General features: G+C 43.9%; 1 protein-coding gene across 2 annotated transcripts in view; it reads right to left on the bottom strand.

The window, feature by feature from the left end:
* Nucleotides 1–1,613: 1,613 nt before the first annotated feature.
* The window catches only part of UBOX5 (U-box domain containing 5), a 33,685-nt gene continuing 22,510 nt past the window's right edge, over nucleotides 1,614–12,788 (bottom strand). For both annotated transcript variants that reach the window (XM_067468551.1, XM_060779435.2), the window contains exons 3-5: nucleotides 10,030–11,221; nucleotides 3,946–4,104; nucleotides 1,614–2,673 (exon numbers count right to left, since the gene is read on the bottom strand). In XM_067468551.1, coding sequence (XP_067324652.1) covers nucleotides 2,459–2,673; nucleotides 3,946–4,104; nucleotides 10,030–11,221 — 1,566 coding nt within the window. In that variant the 3' untranslated portion in view covers nucleotides 1,614–2,458. The remainder of the gene's footprint in view (nucleotides 2,674–3,945; nucleotides 4,105–10,029; nucleotides 11,222–12,788) is intronic.

Genomic DNA, 12,788 nt, shown 5'->3' with positions numbered 1-12,788 from the left:
AACTTGTCCATGAGGACTCCAAGATCTTTTTCACATGCACTGCTCTTGAGCCAGGCATTGTCCCCCATTCTGTATCTTTGCATTTCGTTTTTTGTATCCAAGTGGAGTATCTTGCATTTGTCACTGTTGAATTTCATTTTGTAGGTTTTGGCCCATCCCTCTAATCTGTCAAGATCGTTTTGAATCCCGCTCCTGTCCTCTGGAGTATTGGCTCTCCCTCCCAATTTGGTGTTGTCTGCAAACTTGATGATCATGCCTTCAGAATTAAGGTCCAGCACTCAAACCACTACACGGATCTATATTGATTTGTGGAGTCCACGACATACGAGTGTGGAGAAGAGCAAACCACAGACCACCTATTACAATGCAGCCTGGGCCCTGCCACATGCACCATGGAGGGTCTTCTCACAGCGACACCAGAGGGCCTCTAAGTGGCCAGCGACTAGTCAAAGGACATTTAGTATAATGGCAAGTTTTTTAAACTTTGTGTTTTTTAAATACATTACAACTGTATCCTTGGTTCACTTTTGACACGATAACTACATTCGTGCTCTATGACATTCTCCTTTGTCTTGTAAGCTGGGACTCAGGATGCAATAATGCCAGCTGATCAGTGAGGTTCTTCTACCATTCCTATTAGTGTTACCCAGTAGAAACTCCATCAAAGTTATTTTAGGTTCCATGTAGAAGGAAAGTGGGGTATAGTGGGTTGCTGTAGGTTTTTTCGGGCTATATGGCCATGTTCTAGAGGCATTTTCTCCTGACATTTCGCCCACCAAGAAAATCCAATAAATGCTACGTCCAGCAAAGGACAAGAGGGATCCTCTTACTTCTGCAGGAGTCTACCGTATACCATGCAGCTGTGGACAAGTCTACAGAGGGACCACCAAACACAGCCTTGCCCAAACACAAATCCAGGAACATGAAAGGCACTGAAGACTACTTCAACCTGAGAAGTTGTTGTTGTGCTGATGTAATATTTTTTTTAATACTGGTAACCAGACTTTTTTCATTTTCATGGTTTCCTCCTTTCTGTTGAAATTGTCCACATGCTTGTGGATTTCAATGGCTTCTCTGTGTAGTCTGACATGGTGGTTGTGAGAGTGGTCCAGCATTTCTGTGTTCTCAAATAATACGCTGTGCCCAGGTTGGTTCATCAGGTGCTCCGCTATGGCTGACTTCTCTGGTCGAAGTAGTCTGTAGTGCCTTTCATGTTCATGACTTAGTGGTCATTGCCTGATGTGTGATGGAAGACTGCTGTTTCTTTTGAGATTTTGTATGAGACTTTAATTTGTGTCTGCATTAAGACTTGTTTTCTTTTGCATTTTTCAACTGCATTTGCTTATCCTTTGTGTTTACTGAAGTAAAGCATTTTTCTTTTACTTGCAACATTTTATTAAGGCTGTTTTTGAAGGGCAACTCAGGACACTACTCACAGCTCACAGCTGTTTCCGAACTGCTTAGGTGGACAGTGAGCTGGGCTGAAGGTCAGGTGCTCACCCCAACCTGGGCTTCGAACTGCCAACCTTTCTATTGCTGCTGGTGATTAACCAGCTGTGCTAAACCCAACCCATCTTTGCACCAAATAATACAAGCGAAATAAAACAGAATACCATGGTTGCAAAAGCCCAGAAGAGATCAGCGGATTCTGAGCATCGTTTTATTAAGGCTTACATATTTATCTGACGGACAGGAAGAGAACGGATCACCTCTCTGACCAAGTTGCACAACAGAAATCAAGAGCAGTCACAAGTAAGTGTGCAAATACAACACACCGATGTTTTGTTTTTAAATACATGTTGCACAACTAACGAGAATTGGCACCAGCACTTTTTCAAACATTGTCCATGGCCCATCTCTCCCAGGTAGGAACTTCTGAAGATAACCATTTTAATGCCTGATTTAAGTAGCAGGAACAGTGGGATACTCTGTTTCATGGGTTCTTTGGGGAAGAAGAGGCCAAGGATGGACAGGTGCCACAGCAGATCACTCTTTTTTTAAGTTGTGTATTTTTAATTCACTATAACCGTAAAGGGAAAACGTGGCAGGCAAACGTATGCCGCCTCCTTTCCCTGCCAGTGAGAAAAAAGCTACGCTTGGTCAAAAAACACAAAAGAAACCATAGCGTGGTTACGTGGATGCCACTTTTTGTCCATAAACAAGCTTTCTGGAACAAAACAAAACAAAAAAAAAAAGGAAATAGAGAAGCGTATGGCTTTATTATCCTTTGATCTCTTTAGCTCTGGCCCAAGCTTCAGTGCTACAGCGCCGCCTCTTTCTCTCTGAGGGCAAAACGAGTCTTCTTCAGAACCTCCCGAAGTTCTGTCCTGCAAGGCTGGCATCAGTTTCCATCCTTGCAGAACCCAATGTCACCTTCCTCTGCTTTTTCCAAGCCCCATCCCCACCCCATACACAGTTTACATACTCCTCGGGTCGCATCATTCCAGAGAGAAGGGTGCTAGAAATGGACTCTCAAAATGTCGTGTGTGGCGACCAACCTTTTGCAATTCATACACAGTATCGATAAAGACTTCTGCTTCTCTGCCAGGCAAGCGCGGCAGACCAAGTGGCCACAAGGCAGCTGATACACGGGTTCCGCTTTGAAATATATAGAAAAGGTCCGAGAGCAGGAGGAGCAGCCCTGGCCACCAGCACTACTGCTGCTGTTGAGATCTGCAGAAAAACACAAAAGGGAAAGGAAAGGGAGCAAATTCGCCATAGCCATTTCTCATCAGCGATTCCTTTTAATGCTGAACTTCCTCCCACTTTGGATCCCCCTCCCCATAAAGAAAAGCCACCTCCCTTTTATAGTATAAGATCTGCCAAAGGTACAATTTTAGGCAAACATTCAGGGCTCAGGAACAAAGTTTTAGAATCGTAGAATCATAGTTGGAAGAGACCTCATGGGCCATCCAGTCCAACCCCCTGCCAAGAAGCAGAAATATTGCATTCAAATCACCTCTGACAGATGGCCATCCAGCCTCTGTTTAAAAGCTTCCAAAGAAGGAGCCTCCACCACACTCCGGGGCAGAGAGTTCCACTGCTGAACGGCTCTTACAGTCAGGAAGTTCTTCCTCATGTTCAGGTGGAATCTCCTCCCTTGTAGTTTGAAGCCATCTCCTAGTCTCCAAGGAAGCAGAAAACAAGCTTGCTCCCTCCTCCCTATGGCTTCCTCTCTCATATTTACACATGACTATCATATTTCCTCTCAGTCTTCTCTTCTTCAGGCTAAACATGCCCAGCTCCTTAAGCTGCTCCTCATAAAATTTTATTAAAGAACAGGCTGTATTGTTTTACCTGAGCGTTGTCAGATTAGTTTAGTGTTTACACTGTGGTTATTTAATATTTAATTGTTATTTTACTTAAGTGATATTTGTCTTTACTGTTCTAATGTAGCACAAATCCTATGTAAAATCATACTACGTATTTTTGATATTAATATTGAAATCTGAAATATATACAGAAAGTCTTTACTTTGACGCAGCTGGCTAGGAGTCAGCTACATTAAGATCACTACTGACCAAAATGGTCATGAGTTCCAAGCCAGTCCGGGTCACAGTGAGCTTCCGACCAATTTGTGTCGCTTGCTATCGACCTTTGCAGCCCGAAAGAAAGTTGCATCTGTCAAGTAGGAAATTTAGGTACTGCTTATGTGGGGAGGCTAATTTACGACGCCATAAAAATCTCGAGCAAGCATGCAAAGAATGAGGAAGTACGCTGAAGTCCAAAACACCTGGAGGACCAGTTTGCTGATACCTGCTTTATAGGTTTCTGGAAATTCAGGTATTCCAAATCTGAAACTTAGAACAGTCCCAGCAGTTTTAAGAAAGAGAATCCTAGGAACACTATCTCAACCCAGAGCCTCTTCCCAGCCTCTATTGGGAAGAAAAACTCCAGGATGATTGTCACCTACAGTATTTTTTCTTAAACACAGTAACTTTTTACCATGTGCGCTGCTTGCGTTCCATGGGCTGCTAGAACTACCATGCGGCTGTTGCTGTTGCCCCTTTGCCAAGGTGGCCGTGAACAACGGCATGTTGCTGAGTGCGGAGTTCAAGGCGCTATCCAAGCTTTCCGAAAGCCTCTGTTCGTGAGAGACCAGTTCTGCAAAGAGAAAGGTGGGGGGAAAATACACATAGAAATAGACATTCTGGACATCCGTGCAAGGATTGAGAAATCAGAAGACGATTCAGTTATCAACAGAAATCCAAATGGAAATACAGACATCATTGCTGGTTGAGAACAGGGGTCCAATTCACATTACTACAAGCTACCAGAGGGATCCTTTTGGGAAGATGACGGCAGGGCACAAATACATGTATATGATATATTGCTTTACTTTGAAGATACCTCCAAGGGCCATCCAGTCCAACCCCGTACTGCCATGCAAGAACACACGGTCAAAGCCCTCCTGACTGATGGCCATCTAGATTCTGTGTAAAAACCTCCAGGGAAGAAGTCTCCACCATACTTCAAGACAACCTATTCCACTTCTGCACAGCTGTCTCTACCAGGGAGGTTTTACTAATTTACTTGGACAGCAGTGGCTCCCAAAGTGACCCATTTAAGGTGGAATCAGGTGTCAAACAGGGATGTGTTATTGCCACAACTTTATTTTCCCTCTTCATTGCTATGATACTTCATCTTGTTGACGGGAAGCTTCCCACCGGAGTGGAAATCATCTATCGGACAGATGGCAAGCTGTTTAACCTCAGCAGACTGAAAGCCAAAACCAAGGTTACAACAACATCTGTTATAGAATTCCAATATGCTGATGACAACATCATCTGTGCGCATTCGGAAGAAGACCTACAAGCCACTCTAAACATCTTTGCAGAAGCATACAGGCGGCTCGGCCTGTCATTGAACATCGAGAAAACCAAAGTGCTCTTCCAGCAGTCACCAGCCAATCCCTTTCCAATGCCAAAAAGACAAATTAATGGTGTAACATTAGAAAATGTTGACCATCTCCGCTACCTTGGCAGCCACCTCTGTACAAAAGTCAACATTGACACTGAAATATAACACCGCCTGAGCTCTGCAAGTGCAGCATTTTTCTAAATGAAGCAGAGAGTGTTTGAGGACTGGGACATCCATAGGGATACCAAGGGGCTTGTTTATAAAGCTATTGTCCTCCCAACCCTGCTATGTGAGACGTGGACTGTCTACAGACGTCACATGCAACTCTTGGAACGATTCCATCAGTGCTGCCTCCGGAAAATCTTGCAAATCTCTTGGGAAGCCAAGCGGACAAATGTCAGCATGCTGGAAGAAGCAAAGACCCCCAGCACTGAAGCGATGGTCCTCCGCCATCAACTCCGCTGGACCGGCCACGTTGTCCGGATGCCCAACCACCAACTCCCAAAGCAGTTGCTCTACTCTGAACTCAAGAATGGAAAACAGAATCTTGGTGGGCAGGAAAAGAGATTGAAAGATGGGCTCAAAGCCAACTTTAAAAACTCTGGCATAGACACTGACAACTGGGAAGCCCTGGCCCTTGAGAGCTCCAGCTGGAGGTCAGCTGTGACCAGCAGTGCTGTAGAATTTGAAGAAGCATGAATGGAGGACAAAAGAGAGAAATGTGTCAAGAGGAAGGTGCATCAAGCCAACCCCGACCAGGACCGCCTTCCACCTGGAAACCTATGCCTGCACTGCGGAAGATGCAGATCAAGAATAGAGCTCCACAGTCACCTACGGACCCACCAGAACACTGACCTTGGAAGACTATCCTACTCGGACAACGAGGGATTGCCTAAGTAAGTAAGTAAGTAAATAAAGCTAACAGCTACCAGAGGGATCCTTTTGGGAAGATGACGACAGGGCACAAATACATGTATATGATACATGGCTTTAGTTTGAAGATCCCTCCAAGGGCCATCCAGTCCAACCCTGTTCTGCCATGCAAGAACACACGGTCAAAACTCTCCTGACAGATGGCCATCTAGATTCTGTATAAAAACCTCCAGAGAAGAATTCTACACCATACTTATTCCACTTCTGAAAAAGCTCTCTCTGTCAGGGAAGTTTTACTAAAGTTTATGTTGAATCTTGTTTCCTGCAGTTTGAATCAATTCCTCTGCATCTCAGTCTCTGAAGCATCAGAAAACAAGCTTACTTCCTCAATAGGACTTCCTTTCAAATATTTAAACATGGTTACAACAACATGTTATAGAACTCCAATATGCTGATGACAACGTCATCTAGGGAAGTAATGCTATTCTGCTTTGGTTAGACCACACCTGGAATATTGTATCCAATTCTGGGCACCACAATTCAAGAGAGATATTGACAAGCTGGAATATGTCCAGAGGAGAGCGACTAAAATGATAAAAGGTCTGGAGAACAAGCCCTATGAGGAGCGGCTTAAGGAGCTGGGCATGTTTAGCCTGAAGAAGAGAAGGCTGAGAGGGGATATGATAGCCATGTATAAATATGAGAGGAAGCCACAGGGAGGAGGGAGCAAGCTTGTTTTCTGCTTCCCTGGAGACTAGGACATGGAACAATGGCTTCAAACTACAAGAGAGGAGATTCCACCTGAACATGAGGAAGAACTTCCTGACTGTGAGAGCCATTCAGCAGTGGAACTCTCTGCCCTAGAGTGTGGTGGGGGCTCCTTCTTTGGAAGCTTTTAAGCAGAGGCTGGATGGCCATCTGTCAGGGGTGATTTGAATGCAATATTCCTGCTTCTTGGCAGGGGGTTGGACTGGATGGCCCATGAGGTCTCTTCCAACTCTTTGATTCTATGATTCTATGATTCTATGGCTATTGGTTGGCATGATGACAAACCTCAACACATTGACCTTTAACCCTGAAAGTCACAGGAAGCCCAAGACCATAAATAAGTGATGAAACACATCTACAGTTGATACCTTTGGAGAAAGATCTCTCTTTCTCTTTGCAAGTTGCTTCCAGAAGTAAACAGGAAGGTAGCCATATACTTGGCCCTCTGAACTGGAGCCCAATTGGAAGCAAAACAAGCAAGACACTGCAATTGGCTTCTGACATAAGGTGACACAGAGGAAATAAGCATCATAGAGCTTCTCTCTTTAACCATGCATTCAAGCACTGACATTATCCAAGTCGTGATGATTTTGTTGCAAGGTCACAGCATTCTGAGAGTATTTTTGAATTTAAAAGCGACCATTTAGTGGTTTTAGAATGAAATTGACTCAAATAATAATTCTCTTAAATTGTAATTATAATGGGTACCGATTTAGGCGTCGGAAATTACAACTGCAACTCATTGCAACTCATTACAATTGCAACTCATTACATCAAAAGTAATTTCAAATTCTGACCTGGGTTGAATAAAATTTCAAATTTACTTTGACCCTTTTTGACTTTTAAAACTCTCCAAATAATCAACACATGGTGTGACCTCTAGAAGGAACAAAGGCAATAAACAACTGACTACACAGAAACAGATGTAAAAATGTATTGTCGAAGGCTTTCATGGCCAGAATCACTGGGTGTTGTGTGTTTTCCAAGCTGCATGGCCATGTTCCTGAAGCATTCTCTCCTGACATTTTGCCAGGAGAGAGGCATGAGCTTCCGCTGACAGCCCCAGCTTCTGCCAACCTAGCAGTTCAAAAACATGCAAATGTGAGTAGGAAGGTAAGGGTGCTCTGTGCAGTCATGCCAGCCACATGACCTTGGAGGTATCTATGGACAACGCCGGCTCTTCGGCTTAGAAATGGAGATGAGCACCACACCCCAGAGTCGTACACGACTGGACTTCATGTCAGGGGAAAACCTTTACCTTTTACCTAATATAATGTAATATATTGTATATACATATAATATTTGTAATATTATAATGTAATACAATATAATACTACTAATAACATGATATTATAATTATATAATTTATATTACATGTAATATTACTAATAATATTACAATATACAATATAATGGTACTAGCTGACCCCTGCCACGCGTTGCTGTGGCCCAGTCTGGTGATCTGGAAAATAAAGTAATGAGAAAGTGTTGGTTTCTAATCTATGTAATTTCTTTATGCTTGTGGGTCAACAGTATTTCTTGCTGTTTCTTTGTCAGTGTTAATGTGGAGAGTGTCTGGTTTGCCCACACTGGAACATGCAACATATCATTGCCCTTCTTTAAGGGTCCCTTTCAAATCTATGATACTATATCTCTGCGTGTGTCAATCATGTCTGTCTGTCTGTCTGTCTGTCTGTCTGTCTGTCTCTCTCTCTCTATCTATCTATCTATCAATCAATCTATGGCTGGATGGCTCTTTGTCCAGAGGGCTTTGATTACGGTTTCTTGCCCTGATGAAGGGAGTTGGATTGGATGACCTTAAGTATTTTCTGTTGGTCATGGGGGTTCCGTGTGGGAAGTTTGCCCCAGTTCTGTCGTTCGTGGGGTTCAGAATACTCTTTCATTGTAAGTGAACTGTGAATCCCAGTGACTACAACTCCCAAATGTCAAGGTCTATTTCCCCCAAATTCCGTCTGTGCTCATATTTGGGCATATTGAGTACTCGTGCCAAGTTTGGTCCAGATCCATCATTGTTTGAGTCCACAGTGCTCTCTGGATGTGGGTGAACTACAACTCCCAAACTCAAGATCAATGCCCACCAAACCCTTCTAGTATTTTCTGTTGGTCAAGGGAGTTCTGTGTGCCAAGATTGGTTCAATTCCATCATTGATGGAGTTCGGAATGCTCTTTGATTGTAGATCAACTCCCAAATGACAAAATCATAATTTTTGAGTGATGGTCACTCCTTGCGTTGTGAGATGTTTTGTTGCCAAATTTGGTGTGATTTCGTTCATTGGTTCTTTTGTTTTTAAGGTACTCATTATGCACATAGCATTTTTATACTTATAGATGTCCATATTTTCATTGTTTTCTTTTTTCCATAAACCTTGTTAATAAACTCTAATGTGCTTTTAATTTAGATTGTTTATTCCTTAATTAGATACCGCTCCGGCAGGAAGGTAATGGCGCTCCATGCAGTCATGCTGGCCACATGACCTTGGAGGTGTCTACGGACAACGCCGGCTCTTCGGCTTAGAAATGGAGATGAGCACCACACCCCAGAGTTGGACACGACTGGACTTCATTTCAGGGGAAAACCTTTACCTTTTACCTAATATAATATAATATATTGTATATACATATAATATTTGTAATATTATAATGTAATATAATGTATAATACTACTAATAATATGATATTATAATTATATAATTTATATTAAATATAGTGGTATAGTACAATATAGTAATATATAACACTGATATTGTACTATGCCAATAATATAATATATTGTATGTATATATATCTTGTAAGCCGCTCTGAGTCCCCTTTGGGGTGAGAACGGTGGCATATAAATGTCGCAAATAAATAAATAAATAAATAAACAGTATTCAGTCATACTTGCATTCTGGGCAGGAACATATCCCTCCAACAACTCCTAGATTTCAATAAGACCTACATATGGTGGGGACGCGGGACAGGGCCTTCTCTGTGGTGGCTCCCCGCCTCTGGAATGCCCTCCCGAAAGATCTCAGACAGGCCCCTACTTTGGCTGTTTTCAGAAAGAACCTGAAAACCTGGCTGTTCCAACGTGCCTTCTCAGATTAGGAACCCCACTACCAAAGCCCAGAAGCACTTTAGTAGAGTCAAGATCACCCTCATCGCACACTGCACTTATATTTTAATCCCATATCCCTCCGACACTTCAGCACTTTTTAATCCTGTACCCTACTCCAGCCGGCTCAGTTTTTAATAATGTCCTGTTGTATTGCTATTGCTATTGTTTTCTGCTTTAACTGTTTTATTTGCTATGTATTGTATTGTTGTATCGTGTTGGGCTCCGGCCTGTTGTAAGCCACATCCAATCCCTTGGTAGATGCTAAAGTTATAATAATAATAATAAAATAATAATAATAATAATGGTGATCTTACTCAAACCTGAAGATTGCTTTGAGCAACTGAAAGAAATTACACTAGAAATGAATGTGTGGGAATGCCTAGGCAAATGAAGACAGAGGAGTTTCGGTACCTGTTGAGCAGTCCATCTGGGAGGAGTTTGCATCACACTCCATTTTCATTTTTTTAGCACAGGATTCCAAGGTAGAGGTGACCAGAGAGTTTGCTGCCGAAAAGCGGGGAGGCTCCGTCACCTCACGGTGGCCGCCCAGCTTCTGTTCCACCAGGTCTATCTTCCTTTTGAGAGAAGTCATGGCAATAGAAGAGGCCACCACTGTCCCCAAGGACTGGGCTCGCCTCCCGAGGAGGTTGGTGCCAGGGATGCTGTGCTGGAGGAGGAAGTGGTCAATCCTGGCCTTGAGGGATGAGTGGGGAAGGGGTTGGGAGTGCTGGCTGAAGGCCACCCCGGTGAAGGGGTCGCTGGGCACTCGCCCCCACGAGGCCTCGCTCCGGTTGCACTTCACCAGGGTGCCTTGGTCGATCACTTTGCCGGAGGGCAGCAGCATGGGCAGCGTCATTACCTCCAGGGTGATCGGGTCCAGGAATTCCTCGGGGATGTCCGGAATGGCATCGATCAGCTTCTGCTCCTGGCTGTCTGGGTTGCCGAAGGGCACCACATCGCTCTCCATAGGAGACGGGAGGCTGGCGGCTTGACCTCCGAAGCCTGGCGCCAAGGAGACGGAGGCCACCCGCAGCACATCGTCGACCACTTCGTGAGAACAGGATTTGGCCGGCTGGCCCCAAACCTCCACTTTCTTAAGGCAAGGAAGGCCTCCGCCCGCCACGTGGGTGATGCAGATCTTCAAATGTGACACACTGCTCAGGGAGGTCGGGCCTTTATTCCACAGGTCCAGAGAGGCCGAGCCAGAAAAAGAGAAAGAAGTGTCCGTCTGGTGATGGAAAGGAGGCCTGGGCTTGAAGCCTCGGTTGCTGAAAGCCACTTTGCTTTGATTCTTCAGCACTGCTTTGCCCACTAGCGTGAAAGTCTCTTTGTCCAACGCAGGTTGCCCAGCTGAGAACGGAGACTCTGGGCTGGCCCAAGATGGTTTGCTCAATGAGGTAGATGTGTAAATATCCAGCCCTGTGATGTTGTGACAACCGCCAGAGGAGACGTCTATGTTAATCCGGTAAATTTCTACATTGAACGGGAAAGACAGAGTCACGTGGACCGGGGGTTTGAGGAAATATTCGCAGCGGAAGCCACGGTTTCTCTTGGCAAGATCTTCTGAGATCAGGTTTTCGACTTCATAGCCGTCAGCAGAGATCTGCCAATAAAATTTTTCAAAAAAATAAATAAATCTGAATCTATTGTCAACTCTTTGATTGCTATTATAATGAACACATGGAATACAATTGAGAAACATGAAAGTTGGGCTCGAAAGACTCAGACTGAATTAAAGCCTTTGAAAAGGAGAATGAGAAGACATGCTTAAAAGTTTTAAACTAAAATACCTGAGAAGGACGCTTTTGAGTTCATCTCCTACTACAGCAAGAGATTTTGTTGTTCCGGCTCCGGCTCAGCGTACCTGTCCGAACGTATCTCCTTGTATGTCCCACCTCGGAGTTTAAGATCTTCTGGGGAGGCCCTACTCTCGGCCCCGCTTCTATCACATGTGAGGTTGGTGGGGATGAGGGACGGGGCCTTCTCAGTGGTGGCTCCTTGCCTGTGGAATTCACTCCCCGGGGAAATTAGGTCATCAACATCCCTCCTCTCCTTCAGAAGGAAGCTGAAAACATGGATATGGGACCGGGCTTTTGGGTAATCTGGCAGACTGACAAGGTAATGACGACCAGAATTTGGAATGGACTATGGTAATGCTGAATGGACTTATAGATTTTAGAACTCGGTGAACGTTGGCCACTAGATTGGCTTTTTAGTTGTTATTGTATTAATTGAATGTTTTAATTATTGTGGTTATTGCTGTCATGTATTTTATCTGATGAATTGTTGGCATCGAATTGTGCTGGTTGTAAGGGGTTGAGAAGGGTGGGGTAGAAGTGCCCGAAATAAATAAATAAATAAATAAATTGTTGTTGTTGTCGTTGTTGTTACGATTATCATCCCACTGATCTTGCACTGAAGTTGTTTAATGTCTTTACTAACAATCAGCCACAGCCATCGCTCACAAAGAACTTTATATATGCTGATGACCTTGGCCTAACAACACAAGCAAAAGACTTTGAAACAGTTGAAAACCAACTTCCTAATGCCTTGAAAGATCTTTCCAACTACTTCAAAGGTAAACACCTGAAGCCTAACTCTTCCAAGACACAAATTTGTGCTTTCGACCTACGGAACCATGAAGGAAACAGGAAATTGAAAGTTACCTGAGAAGGCTAAGTGCTCAAACACTGTTCTCACCCTAAATACATCGGCATCACCTTAGATTTAACACTAACATTTAGGAAACACGGCATGAACACAAAGTAGCTGCACGCAATAATATCCTGCGGAAACTTACCGGCTGCGTATGGGATACAGACCCAATATTAATAAGAACATCAGCCCTGGTCTTGTTTTACTCAACTGCTGAGTATGCTTGCCCTTTTTGGCACAAGTCTGCCCACACGAAGCAAGTGAACATAGCACTGAACGAAACATACAGAATATTCACAGGATGTCTCAAACCTACACCTGTTGATAGATTCCATAAGCTAGCTGAAAGCCACCCACTACATTGCTATCAGCCTCCTCCCAGTAGACTCAAATCAAGGAAAAGCTTCATGAGAACCACCACCTCTTACTCTTCCTCCAGCAACAGCAAGAGCATCCCTGTGGGCAGCTAAACCAGGAAATCCCAATTGGATGGTCCCCCATGAGAGTCTTCCTTC

This window comes from Anolis sagrei, chromosome 5, assembly GCF_037176765.1.
Source record: "Anolis sagrei isolate rAnoSag1 chromosome 5, rAnoSag1.mat, whole genome shotgun sequence".
Classification (NCBI taxonomy): domain Eukaryota; kingdom Metazoa; phylum Chordata; class Lepidosauria; order Squamata; family Dactyloidae; genus Anolis; species Anolis sagrei.
This window is presented reverse-complemented; position numbering and strand designations above follow the sequence as displayed.